General features: G+C 31.9%; 2 protein-coding genes across 2 annotated transcripts; one reads left to right on the top strand and one right to left on the bottom strand.

Annotated features, from left to right (window-relative positions):
* Window positions 1–725: 725 nt before the first annotated feature.
* Window positions 726–3,035, bottom strand: LOC106715630 (non-structural maintenance of chromosomes element 3 homolog). Its single transcript, XM_014508963.2, has 5 exons — window positions 2,691–3,035; window positions 2,133–2,304; window positions 1,647–1,759; window positions 997–1,092; window positions 726–832 (listed from the first exon to the last, which is right to left on the bottom strand). Exons 1-5 carry the CDS (start codon window positions 2,904–2,906, stop codon window positions 770–772), a joined length of 660 nt encoding a protein of 219 aa, XP_014364449.2. The 5' UTR covers window positions 2,907–3,035; the 3' UTR covers window positions 726–769.
* Window positions 3,036–5,307: 2,272 nt separating this feature from the next.
* LOC106715628 (mitochondrial 2-oxoglutarate/malate carrier protein) lies at window positions 5,308–12,889 on the top strand. Its single transcript, XM_014508960.2, has 6 exons — window positions 5,308–5,492; window positions 7,387–7,605; window positions 9,491–9,667; window positions 9,810–9,912; window positions 10,092–10,210; window positions 12,653–12,889. The coding sequence occupies exons 1-6, from the start codon at window positions 5,425–5,427 to the stop codon at window positions 12,831–12,833; spliced, it is 867 nt and encodes a 288-aa protein (XP_014364446.1). The 5' UTR covers window positions 5,308–5,424; the 3' UTR covers window positions 12,834–12,889.
* The last annotated feature ends 3,249 nt before the right edge of the window (window positions 12,890–16,138 follow it).

Here is a 16,138-nt window from a genome sequence, read left to right as displayed (position 1 = left end):
ATCCTTTTGTTTGTCAAGCAATAAAAACATTTATCATTTTCAGTGTATCAAATGTAAAAATTACAAATATGTACGCAGTACACAGTGTACACGGAGCTTAACTGAAGTCATATTCATGGTGTTGTCATATTTATTTCAGAATTTTTACATTACCAAAAAAAATCTCAAATTGGAAAAGAATTTAAAATTATTTATTTATTTTTCTAGTAATTGCAAAAGTAACGATAAGCTCATTCGTTTGCATCACTTAATTTGTTAAAAATATGTTGCCGGAAATCGTGTCGGAATTGGAAACGTATCTTTTATTTAATATTAAATATAATTATTTAACGAAGTTTGTAACAACTTGAGGACCTTAGTTACATGATTTCAGGTTTCACGATACTTGCCAGTGATGAAAGAAACACATCTCTATTCATGCCACACGATACCATTTTGCTTAAGCCCCTTTCTCTTTTTACTAGGGCTGCTTCGGTGATTTAAATTAGTTGAATCAGAACAATTTTAACCAAGTCTATAAGGGTTGCTGGGACCTTAGGGGCGGATACAAACACTTAAGGGTGGCCTTGATAGGCGCAAACCAAACGACGATACTTCTTTTAGAAGCACTCATTATGTTTAATACAACCTTGGCTTGTTTGAAAAAAAGTGCCTATCATGCAGAGAAAATCATCATCATTAGTGCATACAGAATGTAGTGAGTCATAAAAAAAAACATATTTGTGTATAATATAGTTTTATTTGTTTACAAAGATATGGATATCTAAATTTAGGTCCCTTCGGTAGCTTCTTTATATTGTTCATACCAGTGATCAGGTGTTTTGCCTAAAGCCTGAAAAAAAAAAAAAAAAACGATATTTTAACTGTGTAATCCTCTAGTAACCTGACAGAATCGAACATTAGCTGCTTTATTTTTTTTTATAAATCACATAACCTAAAAAAATAAACTTCATATTTTAAATTAATAAAAAATAATGAAAGCAATTTTATACATACCTCTGCCAATTTGTTAAGTAGAAATATTTTTGGTAATTCCTCAGTAGCTCTTTTGCCCCATTCAAATATATTTCTAGCTAACTCACCATCACCTACCTAAAGTAAAAAAAAAAACACCAAATCATAATGACATACAAATATTACTATCTTAAGATATTATAGCTATTATGTCTTCTTCTTCTTGTCTATAAATAAAATTTATTCAATGTATTTTTTCTTTTATTTTACATTATTTTACATAAAAATCCCACATTAAAATGATAAATAAGACATTCAACTAGATAAAAAATCTTTGAGAATAATTTTATGTATAATATGTATTCATCATCATCAGCTCACTATACGTCCCCACCGAGGGGCTTCGGAGCCTACTACAAGTTAAGGGTGACTAGGACATAGTCAACCACGCTGGCCAAGTGCAGGTTGACTTCACACATATCTTTGAACTTCTTCTCAGATATGTGCAGGTTACATAACGATGTTTTCCTTCAACATAAGAATGTTGGATAAATGTACATATGTAAATCGAAAAACTCATTAGTACATAGCGGAATTCGAACCCAGGACATGCAGATTACAAGTCAAGTATTTAACCTCTAAGCCACCAACGCTCTATCTAATATATATCCGATTACAATTAAAAAACATACCTTAGTGTAAAGTAAATACATTTGTTTAGTTGTAGTGCTGATAAAGGATTTTCGGCCAGCATAATCATTTTCTTCTATCAGACCAGATTCCGAGAGAAATTTCCACATATCATCTATAAATAAAAAGTAACTGTTCAATACAGTTGAGGATATTTATTTCCTACTCATTTAGTTGAACGTCACTTAACACTCACAATATAAGGATGAAAATTTGTCATAGCAAATACAAATGTGCAAAATTATAACTCTTATGGTGTACATTTGATCGGTTGTGATAGTTTACTATACATTTGATATCATATCTTCAGAATGGCTGGACAGATTTTGACGGGACTTTGCCAGGAAGGTAGCTGATACATGTGGGCATATTCTGCACAGACCAATTCTAGAGCTACCACTAGTTCATGATATAAAGAGGCCAGCTATAGTAATAATTTCGAATTCCCTAGCAAAGCTCATTTAAAATTCGATGTAATGGCAACAAACCTTCTTTAACGGGACCTCCTGACATAAATATGTGGATTAAACACGCAATCAATATCCTTCTTTGCTGCGGATCTATGACACTTGATGACAATGATTGACACTCTTCATCAAGTACTACAATGTACTGTACACCATTCTTTGCTTCAACCTGTACCAACTTGTAACCATATACCTAAAATATGTAAAAACAGAATAATATTTTCTCAGGCTAATAACAATTAATAAATAAAACTATTATTGACTGCCAAATTTAGATTTGTAGAAAGATAATTTAGGTGGACCCTGAGTGTGTATTTGTTAAACTAAATTTGCACTTAGGGCCTGCTTAAAAAAACTATTTAACAATAAGTAAGTGCGGCAGTATGACTTATATATTATACTATCGCCCGTGAATTCATAAATTAAAGAAAACCAAAGACAGAAATGGAAAAAAATAGATTTTAGTCATAAACAACGCAACTACATCATGTTCGCGAAATCTGATACTTTGATATCACATACAGACATTATTTATTAATTGTAAATGAAAAAAATGTCTAAATATGTTAAGAAACAAACCGTTTTTAAAACTTTGTTCGCTTCAACCATTACACTACTAATTTGGTTGGAAGTAGTCTCGCAGGCATTTTGTAAATATTTTAAAATTTCCGCCCTTTTTATTGGAATTTTGCTTCCTTCACGAGAAAAAATGTATCGAACGCATTCCGTCACAGCACGATCCAACGTAGTGGTATCTTCAACGGCACTTGTTCTAATATGTCGTCTTTGCGACATAATACGTATATTTTAGTATGTAATTTACACTTAACATACAATGCGAAAGCAAAATTTAATTTTGCAATGAATTTTAACAACAACAAAAACAAACTACTGAAAACGTAAACAACAACAACGATCATAGAGTTTTGACCCGACTGGATAATGTCAAATAAAAAAATAGATAAAAGCCTTTATAACTCAGATGAAGAATTATATAGATATGGCATGCGCGTTCACCCGTAAGGGACAGATAGAGAGTACTATAGACTATACCTATATATATGTAAAAGGATTGGGGTTACCAGTTATTTGTTTTGTCCCGAAAATGAATAATTACGATATAATTTAATATAGACCAATTTATATATTCCCAATTAAATTGTTATTAATAAACGTAATAAATATAAAAACAATGCGTAATTTTTGTTTATGTGACTAAGATTACGTAAACAGATTTTTTTTAGTAATACTTAGTCAGGTCATAAATTCTGTCACATGTTTAATATAAAATAATTGAAACAAGTTTATTCATTATGTGACCATTTATTTACCAAAATGAACTTAACAAAACATAGATTCTTATGACACTAAAGTTTATTCAAAATGACATCCGTGATTTTGAATACAGGCCTTCAATCTGCTCGGCCAGTTGTCTATCACAGCACGAACGAGGTCCATGTCAATATCGGCGGCTGCCTTAATCAAGGATGTCTTGAGTGACTCCAAAAAAAGAATTTCCCGATATTTTTTTCCCGCGTACCGCTTCAACAAAGCGCGGCATCTCTTCAGTCTTAGGTCCATTAGACGAGCATTCAAACGATGTCCTATTTTTCTTCGATATGCACGAAGCCCTAAGTCTTCATAAAAAGCTACAAAAAACATACCAATATTATAGTCATATAATTTTAAATTACTCTGTATATCATTACAGTGAACACTACATGTAAAACTACTTAATATTAAACTATTTTGATTGTAATTTCTAAGAAACAAAATTTACATGGGACAAATTAAAAAGCATACTCTTTAAAATCAACGGGATAAGAAAGTATCAAATATTTAAAAACACAGCATATACCAGAATTAAAAACTCCTTTTGAAATCTGTTGAAAATAGTATAAAAAATGTGAATTGTTTCATTTATATACATTATACATACTATAATTTATTTCCCCTAAATTCAGGGTAATTTTTACAACAAGATGGTGGTATTATTTTTACGGGTAATAACCAACCAATTTGAAAAGAAGTTTAATATGGCCGCTTGTTTCCCAGATCTACAGTATATTATTTGACACAAATGACATCTGCGTTTGGGCGCATAATGTTCGAAAAATACTATTTTATTTTAGCTGATTTTACCCGTATTTTAACATATTAGTTATTACAAAGACTGTAAAGAACAACTAGTTTGTATTTTCTTCCTTATTTTGTATGAATACATGTGAATAAGTGCGTAGTTTCAGTACTTACGAGTGAAAGGTTATGTTTTTCTCTTTTCGCTCACTACGGCTTTTACAACCGACGATACAGCAGTATACCATGTTTTATAAACTTTACCTTACTAAAACTGTAATATCAAAATATTTTTGCACAATTACAGCCACTAAGTACTCACAATTTTCGAAAAATAACACGAATGTCAAACTTTGTCAGGGACAACCTAGGTTGTTTGTAGGGGACAACCTTTGTTCCAAACAAAGCCCAAACCCTGGTACGCAGAAAGGGACGGAAGATAGTTATCCCTGTCTTTGTCACGTCACAGGAATTGTGTATAACTGTATCTCTCTCACTCGCGGTATTATTATTACCGTGTCATAGACTTGCTTTATAATTATTTTTTTATATTTCTTTATACCTCATACTTCAGTGATACAAGCACAGTAATATGTAGTATAATATATTATAGGATAAAAATTAAAAGAGAACACACTGATAACTTCCTGGACCCGGTGGCACTGACATATATCAGGTGGATCGGCTATGCGCCGTGGCATTTTGTGCTTATTTGACTTGCCATTTTGGCGACTAAAGATCGGACACTGGGTTGCGATAAAATCCTCATTTAAGAAATTCTTTTACAACTATGGAAATTTTTACTTTACTAAAAAATTTAATTTACTCTAATTCATTCGACGTAACTATATTCGCCGAGAAAAGAAATATGGATTAGGTACTCAGGCAAAATAAGACTTTGATTTCACTTTGTTCTTCTTTTTATCATGACATGCAAATAAGTATTCAGTTTTATACCAGTTTCAATTATTTTACTTGAGTATTACTAAATTAAAAAAGGGCTTCGCCATTATAAACCGCAGAATATATTTTATTATCTAAGTAAGACAATATTAATCTGTTGCCAAATGTATTTATGTCCGATGGTCCGAGCTGTCAATTTTTGAACTTGGGTCAAAATCTGACAGTAAAATTTTTATCAGTCAAGCAAGACAAGACGATCGCCTTCTTCCAGCAAATGTTACAATAGTCAAAAAGAATTTAGTATTTAATCCTGTAAATAGGTTGTGTGCTCAAAATGTCTGAACCTCCCAAAGAACGCTATGTACCAAATGCTCTAAAATTTGCATTTGGTGGCCTTGCCGGGTAAGTTTATTTTTATATTTATTTATCTCGTAACGTCCTTAAGGGATCAAAGTCGTTTCAGCATATATTTTTACTTAAAATAATTATTTCAAGTGTTTGCAATTATTTTAGGACTTAATTTTTAAACTCATAGTTGAAAGAATTATAAAACCCCCCGAAGTTTATACATTTGTCAAAAAGTTTATACTTTAATTAACGGCACAATGTTAAACGTAAAATAAAATTGTTATCTCTATGCATGACCTCCAATTAACGTAAACATTTATTCAACTGCGATAGTTATGTAATGGACATAGTGTCCAGTGTAGATGTAGTCTATTTTTTGTAATATTTGTTGCTTTGATTCTGCTAGAACAGTTCAACAGTAGGAATTTAAAGAAAACGAAATAAATTTATTAAAAATTTAGCTCATATATAAAGAAACCTCAATTTTATGTGTAATTTATCATTTCTCCTGTCCTGATACAATACTATGCATATACAGGTTGCGTGTTTTCCTTTGGGCCACTTGATCCATACACTGATTGATATAACAGGAAACACCTGATTGGTTTCACAGATATAAACAGACATGCATTTTTAAAATTGGTTTTTCATTATTAGCAATGCAAATACATCTTGAGTATGATATATGATTTTTATCGATATTACAAGTTTCCAAGGTTCCAACTTTATATATATATACTAGCTGTCGCCCGCGATTCCGTCCGCGCGCAGTTAAAAAAAAAATGAAAAATAGATGTTGGCCGATTCTCAGACCTACTGAATATGCTCACAAAATTTCATGAGAATCGGTCAAGCCGTTTCGGAGGAGTACGGTGACGAAAACTGTGACACGAGAATTTTATATATTAGATATAGATGGATTTATTTTACAAATATGTCTGTTTTTAATAAGTCTATGATTACAGCATTATAAAAGTAAAACAAAAATTGTTTAGATAGGTTTTTATAATTTTTCACTTCTATTGAATTATGAACTTTTTATCTTACAGAGATTTGCAAACTGATGAACATGAAATTTAAACTGACATTATTAAAGTTGAAGTGTTAAAAAAGTGCATAAAGTTATTTTTATCAGAAATAGTCTTTGAATATGAATTAACGAATTTCGAACTATTTTCGAACCACTGTCTGTTGTAATATAGAAAGTAATGTTGCATAACTTATTTTCAGTCTAGATTGGCTTTAGTCCAGTTTTTTAGTTTGCAATTTTTGTGTAAAAATAACAATGCACCAAGCTTATATCAATGTATGGCTAGACTTTTATATTTCAGATTATTCTAAACTTGATTATAATTGGCAAAAAATACTACTAATATTGTATGTAATGGTGCACAAGAATAAATGTTATTTTATTTTATTTAATATTACTACTGATATAAGATATATTGTCAATATATAAGGCAGCTACCTCTGACAAAGAATTAGTCTAGCCATTCAAAGGGGGAATGCTGCCAGTATCTTCAGAACCTTGCCTAAAGGGATTCCTTTTTAGTTTTTATATTACTAGCTTTTACCCGCGACTCCGTCCGCGCGGAAAAAGAAAATGATGAAAACGGGATAAAAATTATCCTATGTCCGTTTCCTGGTTCTAAGCTACCTGCCCACCAATTTTCAGTCAAATCGATTCAGCCATTCTTCATTTATAAATAGTGTAACTAACACAAATTTCTTTTATATATATATAGATTATCTTGTCAACTATCTTAAACAAAACACGACAAATGCTATACTTCGACATATTGGTTGTTAAGCCATCTCATGACCCTTTCATAGTCATAGTCAGGCAGTTGAGTAAAATTTATTGTTTAGTATCCAACTGACAAAGGAAAATTTTTGACATTTTCCATTTTGTCTGCCTAGAGCCTAAACGAATGTTTGTTTGTTGCAGTATGGCCGCCACATGTGTAGTCCAACCGTTGGACTTAATCAAGACGAGGATGCAGCTGGGTGGCGGGAATGCGTCCAGTTTCGCGGTGGCTGGCGAAATCATAGCCAAGGAAGGTTTCTTCTCGCTGTACACCGGTCTATCAGCAGGTCTACTGAGACAGGCCACCTACACAACAACCCGTCTCGGTGTCTACAACTGGTTGTTTGATTCTTACAAGCAGTGAGTCATTTCTTTTTATATATTATTAATTGTCAATGTTTACCACTGATAAATCTATGGTAAACCATAAAGTTTCCATAAACTAATAGACTTTTTTGCTTAGATCATTTCACTGCACAGAGCAGTGTCTGTCTTGTAACTTTTTTTTATAAAAAGGCGAACAAATAGTGAGTTACTTACTACCCTGTGTTTGAAACTACAGATATAAGGAAATCGATGGTTAAGTGATCAACATATAACTTAGGATAACTTTGTTATTATTACATAACAGCAGAGGAACTGCAAATGTGTTACCAACTGATAAAGGTACACTTGTGTCTTGACAGCTCTCTAATTTTGAATAAGTATTAAATAGAAAATTATGCAGGTTTAGAATTTTTTTCCATCACGTACGTAGCACGTGTTTACAGATTATCTTTCATCTATCTTGTATTTATCTATTCAAAATTATCTTTAATCTACTGGACATTATATCTTTATAATTAATTGTAATGATAGTTACAAAGGTCACTTTGACTGAGGTGTTGCCTGTTTTACAAAGTTCCAATCCACCTTTAACCATGGACAAACTATACTCTACAATATGACACAAAAGTACCAAAATATTTGTAGTAAAACACTTTTATTCATATAAATTTGTTATATATTTATTTATTGATTTATTACATAATATTATTTTACTATATAACTAAACTTTATCATCATTTTAAATGAAATATCTTAATGGCTGTCATGTACGGAATTTGACGTTCATATGTTAACATAATTTCGTCTTTGGATCGCAAAGGAAAGTTTCAGCGTGACTTTGCCATAGAGAATGTAGGGCAGCCTTGATCACATGCTTGGTCAATAATTACTTCTAGCTACAGTGTACCTTGTCACGCGCTGTTCGCTCTCGATGTCAAGGTCATATATACCTGTACAGTTGCCTTCGTTCGCGGTGATGACAAATTGCCTTGCACTTCGCAACTTTTTGCAATACTTGCTATCTATATTTTTATCGAATTATAAGCAATGTGTATAGCCTGTACTATACTCCTCAGTATTGCAATGTTAAAAGTACTCAAGTACGTGATAGACGTACAAGATGTTTAAATGTTTATTGTTTTTAAGGTTGAACACCGCAAACAACGGCCACTGTACTTATTTACACTTGTCCATTGTAAATTGTCTCAATCTTTATAGTAACAGATTACATAATGCTGGTGTATATAGGATCAGGTGACCGAGACTTCACTCACGAATACATAATTTACAGTGCAATCAACTGGTTAATTGACACCCCTTTGTCCTGACACTCGATTACGTCTATTGTGTGTTAAAGATTATGTATACAATTTATATATAAATTCTTAGTTAAATAAATATATACTAAAGGATGAATATATTGTCACTAGCTGACCGCTCTTTTATCTTCATACTAGCTGTAGCCTGCAACTCCGTATGCGCGAAATTAAAAAAAAAAAATATGTAGTAGCCTATGTGTTCTACTAGACTATGTTCTACAACTGTGCAAAATTTCATCAAGATCCGTTGTGTCGTTCCGGAGATACCTTCAAACATCCTTCCATCCATCCATTCGTCTAAACATTCGTATTTATAATATTTAGTAGATAATTCCATTGATTTGTTAACAGTCTGCCCTCTACTGTTATTTAATTAACTCATTCTAATTTTCCCTTATAAGAAAAGGGTAGGAAGGGGAAGTGTAATTAGGCCACCGGCATACAAAATCGTTAGACAAAATGCGGAATTACTTTCACCCCTGTCTTCTGTGTGGTTGTGGTATTGTACTGGTTGAGTAAACCATTCGTGAAGCAGCCATATGTTGCTGCGGGCTCTACTTCTGGCAAAATTTGTATACCATGATATATTTGTACGCCAGAACGTACGGAGACAACCCCGGCTTCGGCATGAAGGCGATTCTGGGCGTGGCTGCGGGCTCGGTGGGAGCCTTCGTGGGCACTCCCGCCGAAGTCGCGCTCATCCGGATGACCGCCGACGGCCGCCTGCCCAAGGAACAACGCAGGAACTACAAAAACGTTGTCGATGCCATTCTCAGGTAACTACTAATACTAGAAGTTATCTTAAATGATCAATATGAAACTTTTTTGTGATCGTGCTTTGTGATGTCATAATACCAAAGTATTTGTGTTTCTGTGAGAGTTATACAAGGTACAGCATTATATTTGTATCCCGGGCAGGATCATCAAGGAAGAAGGTGTGTTGAAGCTGTGGCGAGGCGCCACTCCCACAGTCGCTCGCGCTATGGTCGTCAACGCGGCGCAGCTCGGTACATACTCACAGGTAAAGAGTCGCACCAAGTAGGGCCCCTCATATGAGTTAGTCAAAAAATATCAATAACTCTATTTGTTACTTAAAACAGTCAGTTCAGTTGAGTCAGTTGAGTAGAAAAATCTTCTCTCAGCACTGAGTTTGACTTTTTGTGGCATAAGTGATTTACTAGAGGTCGATGTGTGTCATAGGCGCGGGAGTGGTTCGTGGGCGTAGTACCGGATGGCATCCAACTGCACTTTTGTGCCTCCATGGTGTCCGGTCTCGTCACCACCATCGCCTCCATGCCAGTAGACATCATCAAGACCAGGTCAGTGCACAGTATAGAATAGACATACACTAGACATACACAACTAAAGTTGATGTCCTGAAGATCAGCTCAATTTCAGTTCACTACTCGATGAGTTACTATTTTTAGGTATAGAGCCGCAGCTCAACGGTTCTAGACTTTGTGAGCTTAACTTATGAACCGATTCAGAGCTGATTTACACACGTCAAACAGATATATAACTCCAGATTACATATATTACTTCACGGGTCACTCATTCATTTTCCTGTCACAATCCTATCCTAAATTAAATACTTTTCACGATGTAATTAAATGGTATTTATACAATTAATTTAGTGGGTTCTTCAACTTAAGTGAAAATTAAGTAGTCTTTCATGTAACTTGTATTTCGATAGAAAATAATTTGAAGAAGGAAAATTACAAAGTTTGACAATTACAGGATACAAAATGCCGGTAAAGGTGAAAGTCAAATGGGAATTATCACGAATTTGTTGGCCAAAGAAGGCGTGTTGTCTTTGTGGAAAGGTTTCCTGCCTTACTACACTAGACTGGGACCCCACACCGTCCTTACATTCATATTCCTAGAACAATTCAATTCTGCCTACCTCAAATACGCGTAAACTGTCGCTTACACAAGTTATATAGTGTATTAAAAATATGCCTAAAGAAACGCATTTCGTGTATAATATTAAATTTACTACATTAATACTACTAGAGGTTAACAATGACCCCTAAAAGGGGTCCTTCTGTTCATCATTTTTATTGCTACTCCTACGAGTTCACTTTAATGCGTCAAAATTGGTGTGACATTGAACGCGTTGACTATTTTCGGATCTAATTTAGATCTAGTTTCTAATACATCTTAGATATTACTTGCTTGTTTTATAAAAGTCTAAAAAAAAAAGTAAAAATGTAAGTTTGTCTGGGGTCATTATTGCTTAATTGAAATTTGACGTAAACCATTTTGAGAGCAAATAATTAAAAATCCTCTGAAAATCAAGGGGATGAAAATTTGTATCGAAAAGTTATGTCCCCTTAATACTCGAAATAATTTAGTACTTATTTCAGTACGATTTAAAATTTATGCTGTAAATATCTAAATAGGGATGAAAGTTTGTCCCTAAAAATATTTCTATGTGTACAGCATAAATACGAAAATTTGTTGGTTTTTTTAGCCGACTTCAAAAAGAAGGAGGTTATGTTAATAAGTAGACGAGAATTATAAAAGATTTTTACAAAATACCTTAAAGAATAGAGCTGGAGTGAATTGTTAGAAATTAAACTCAAAAAGGGAAAAAAGGCACAAAATTAAGCAATTAGGGTTTTTTAGAACCAAAGTAATAAAGTATAAACAAGATTATTTCAGACATTTTTTTTACTCATATTTATTGTCGTCCATTACATTCTCTATAAAAAAAAAAAAAATAAGATGTCTTTTACAACAGAAAGACCCACAGTTATATTTAAAATATTTTTATAATAACTAAACCTATAATTACACTTAGATTTTTTTCTATTACTCTCAAACGTCTCGGTTTTTTATCTGTGATAACTAATTTATGGCTTTACTTAAATTGTTAAATTCTAACTTTATTTTTAATTAATTACGGTTTATTCGTATTAAAATATTATCTGTGATTTTAATTTTATTTAAATATGCAATTAATCTGTGATTATTAATAAATTATTGTTTTAATATTAAATAAATAATTAAATTTATTTTAAGAAGTCACCAGAATGTTTTTATTGATTTTTGGATTTCGTGTAATAATTTAGGTTTCTATTTTTTTATTACAATTAATTTATTACGAAAATAAATAATAATAAACATTTAAAGAATAATATTTTCATTGTGAAATAATATCATAGACAATGATGTATGAATAACAAATGAAATGTTTTTATTATTTTTAATCTTTTGTAATGTAGTTAGATGACGTTTATAATAAAATTCATTATACCCGTAAATATTTTTTTCTTTGTAATTTAGTTATTTTTATAAATAAAAGAATACGTGAAATGTTATTCCTTTTTAAAGAAATTGAGAGAAAAAATAAACTAGAATTTTGATACATTGAACATTATAAAAAACTCTTTGATTATGAATTATGTTAGTATTTCGACCAATGGGCGACTACTGATTATAGATCTATCACTCCCAAGGTTATTTTTAATTAATACGAATAGCGAAATTAATGAATTTATATTGAATACATTGTCATACATATCTAAATACAGTTTGACTGAAAAATAAATAAAGAATTCTTACTAATACTTGTAAAAAAAACTTAAAAAAAAAAATAGATATGGCATAATTAAAAAATCAACATATCTTGAATATTTAATAGATATTTGTACCGGTAAAACTTCAGTGTCAATTTTATTATTATAATACAAGTTTAAGGTTAGTCGAAACCCAAATTTAACACAATCCTATTTATTACTTATTATTTTTCATTCCAGAATTCAAAATGCAGCTAAAGGTCAATCTCAGTTGTCAGTTGTGACGTCACTCCTGCGCAATGAGGGCGTATTCTCTCTGTGGAAGGGTTTCCTGCCATACTACACCCGTCTGGGACCTCACACAGTCCTAACATTTATATTCCTTGAACAGCTCAATACTATATACTTCAAATTGACTTAAATGTGTCTGGAAGTTAGCTGAATGTCGCATGAAATTTACATATTAAAACCTTTTTATAAAAAATAAAAACGTCAAATAATCTATGCTATGGTCATAGATTAAATGACATGTAATAATTACTCTTTGTAAAGACAAAGATTAAGTATTGCAAATGAGAATACAAAATGAATTCAAAATGATTATTAATCTTTGAACATATTGAAGACCAAGCGACATTCAGCCTTAAACTATAAACTTAAAGTATATTTTTGTATGACAAAACAGATACTGATAGTTTTAAAAAGATTTTATATCAAACTTTTACAATACGGTATCGAATACCTATACTCCAACTTAAGTAATATTTACTTTAAGTGTTAACGATAACATTAGATTATGTTATGTTGTGTGAAGTAAACATATGCAAAACCCTTGCGTTTGTCAAACCAAGTTAAGATTCAGTATTCTCTATGTTCCGCTTTTAATTACCGTTCATTTCCAAGACCTAAATCTCTGTATAAACCTATCAACATCATTGTCTTTATCTTTAACAAAACAGAGTTTTCAATATGTTTCAAACGAGGATTTTGGTCTCAGAAATTTACGATAAGACGCTTTTATTTATGAAAGATTAACTTCTGCAATTGTAGTAAACAACATTACATACTTAGATAGAAGTTGATAATATATAAAATGTTCATTTCCCTGTCTTTTAAGTTTATTACCACTTTTGAAACCTTTTTTTCCTGTCACATATTTTAGGATACGAAAATTGTTTTGTGCAAATTTTGATAGTTTGCTTTAAAATATATACTATCGTTCTATCTATGTATGGAAGTTTTTTAAAATTAACTGCTTAGAAATGCACAATAGTTTTTAGTTCCTATGTGTTGCCATAAAATTATTAAAAATACGCTCAAAAGTTTAAAAAATACTTACTTAAAATTTAACAAAGATTTCGCAACGAATAAATGATTTGTATATTTTTTTTCTTCGATATTTAAGATTATGTTTTTGTAGATACAATAAATAAAGAATGATTTCGAATATCAAATCATTCTACGTTAAATGTATAGTTTGTTTATATATTTTTTCTATTTATAACAAAATAGTTTTCATTAGTTTGCATTTTATCAACTATTGTTTGATCTGTGGTCGATTTGGTTTTGGCGCGATGTCACATTTTAAATCCATTGACCTCTTTATATATGGACAGGTCGGTGCTTGGAAATGACAGCTTTTACTTTGTTCCAATTTGTACATGTTGAAGCTACTGACAGTTCTGTCTATTACTTCGAGTTTCCACCATCGCTACTAACGCCACCGACATTGCCAAAATGGCGGAAATCAAATATGCACAAAAAGCACAAATACTTTTTGTTTGTCTACTTTCAATACTTATAAAATTCCAACAATTAAATAGCAACATGTGATATAATAATAGTTATGAATTTGATAAAAGCTATATTTTTATAGAGGCAGTTTTATTTTTATTTGTGACTAATTTTAGCGAGAAAATATTGTTAATTAAATGTCTTTGTTAATGTTTGTTTATTATTTAACATCCCATGAAACCCAACTTTGAAAGTAAAAACGAAATGTTACCTCTTCCATAAGTTTATTGCTCACATTAATGTGCAAATGTTAATTTTGAGTAAACCATATCTATATATATAAAAGTAAGTCGTGTTAGTTACACTATTTATAACTCAAGAACGGCTGAATCGATTTGACTGAAAATTGGTGGGCAGGTAGCTTAGAACAAGGAATCGGACATAGGATAATTTTTACCCCGTTTTCTAATTTTTATTCCGCGCGGACGGAATCGCAGGTAAAAGCTAGTTTTAGATAATTATAATAACCGTTGTTTTCACAACAAACAAGAGCGAAAACCCGTTTAAATTCAAATATTTATGATTTTGCTTTATTCAAAACTCAAAACTACTTTAAAGAACTAAAGGAAACAGGTTTTAAAAAACAAAACTTCAGTAACCTAATACCTCATTAACGTACACGAAACATTATTTGACGAAAAATGATAGATCTAGGAAAGGTACAGATAAAAAATAGTTTCTTCGCACGCATCTAGTACAGACTAACATTTTAAACAGAAAATTTTTATTTGCATTGAATTGACTACAAAACTACTCACTCACTCACTATTGGGAAACTGCACTATACTCGGATGACATAGACTATATTTATTACTAGATTTTTTTTTAATTCTGCGCGGATGAAATCGCTGACACCTGTTAGTTACGAAAAGACGAACGTTTATAGACAAATACAATTATATTTGTTTATGACGCGGGTAATCGCGTTATATGTTTCCAACGCGCATTTACTCAGTCGTCTGTATGAATATATGTCACCGAAAGATTGCAATTTGCCGAGGTATATTGTAAATTCACTATCACAGTCACTTTTACAATGTCTAAATATAACACGGCAATTTGCGAATTTTCTATCTGAAACTTGCCTAGACAAATCACAAAAGGTTCACGATTTGTAGATAATTAATTTATAATAATCGGATCTCTCTATTAGTTTTTCAAGGTGAGTTTTCATGCGTCTTACAAATCCCTACACGTCTCATTGAAGCCGTACTAAGTTACGAGCGAGAATTGACAATGAACTGTATTTTAAAATATATTTAAACTTTCATAGTCAATAGAAAAGGAAGTACAGAAGTAATAATAAAATTAACACAATACCCAATAACATTATCATCTCGCTGTCCTTATTCCAGTCACGAAGGGTTAGCGCACCAGTTTTCGTCCTCCATCATTTCAGTCGAAATCAGTTTTTAAATGTGTCACTGTCGACGCAATCCATCTCTCCCTAGAACTACTCCTACCGTATGTACATTTAGCGTTGCCAGGCGTCCGAATAAAGCCGGACATAGGTAGGCTTTTTGATTGCGTGTCCGGCCAAAATAAACGGTTTTCCGGCTTTTGTTATGCTTTTTACATTTCCCAAACGAGAGCGTACCTATTAATACTGAGACAAAATCCTAAATAATATAGGGAGTCCGACCTTTCTACCCAAATGTCCGGCCAAACTGGCTGGACTGTCCGGCTAGTAGGTTTGGCGACCTGGCAACCCTATGTGCATTTATTTGCCAATGTAGTATTTAATATGATATTTTTCAAGTGTACGTATTCAATTAAAGGAAGGTCATTTAATACTTACACACTGTTAGTAACAAAAGCGTGCTTGTCCTTCGATTGGAGTTGTCTAATTTATTTACGAAATGTTATTATAATAATAAAACACTGAAAATACTGTAATGTGATAGAATTTTAAATATAAAAATGCATATAACT

This window comes from Papilio machaon, chromosome 15 (assembly GCF_912999745.1).
Source record: "Papilio machaon chromosome 15, ilPapMach1.1, whole genome shotgun sequence".
Taxonomy (NCBI): Eukaryota; Metazoa; Arthropoda; class Insecta; order Lepidoptera; family Papilionidae; genus Papilio; species Papilio machaon.
The sequence above is the reverse complement of the archived record's forward strand: the minus strand, read 5'-3'. Positions and strand labels throughout refer to the sequence as shown.

What these genes read in the sequence shown, in the direction of transcription:
- LOC106715630 (XM_014508963.2), bottom strand. Translation starts at nt 2,906, where the DNA reads ATGTCGCAAAGACGACATATTAGAACAAGTGCCGTTGAAGATACCACT. An exon ending in AGGAGGTCCCGTTAAAGAAG is followed by an intron (nt 1,760 to 2,132) that starts GTTTGTTGCCAT and finishes TTTTATTTATAG; the next exon opens with ATGATATGTGGAAATTTCTC. An exon ending in TACTTAACAAATTGGCAGAG is followed by an intron (nt 833 to 996) that starts GTATGTATAAAA and finishes TTTTTTTTTCAG; the next exon opens with GCTTTAGGCAAAACACCTGA.
- LOC106715628 (XM_014508960.2), top strand. Translation starts at nt 5,425, where the DNA reads ATGTCTGAACCTCCCAAAGAACGCTATGTACCAAATGCTCTAAAATTT. An exon ending in GCATTTGGTGGCCTTGCCGG is followed by an intron (nt 5,493 to 7,386) that starts GTAAGTTTATTT and finishes TGTTTGTTGCAG; the next exon opens with TATGGCCGCCACATGTGTAG. An exon ending in AGCTCGGTACATACTCACAG is followed by an intron (nt 9,913 to 10,091) that starts GTAAAGAGTCGC and finishes TGTGTGTCATAG; the next exon opens with GCGCGGGAGTGGTTCGTGGG.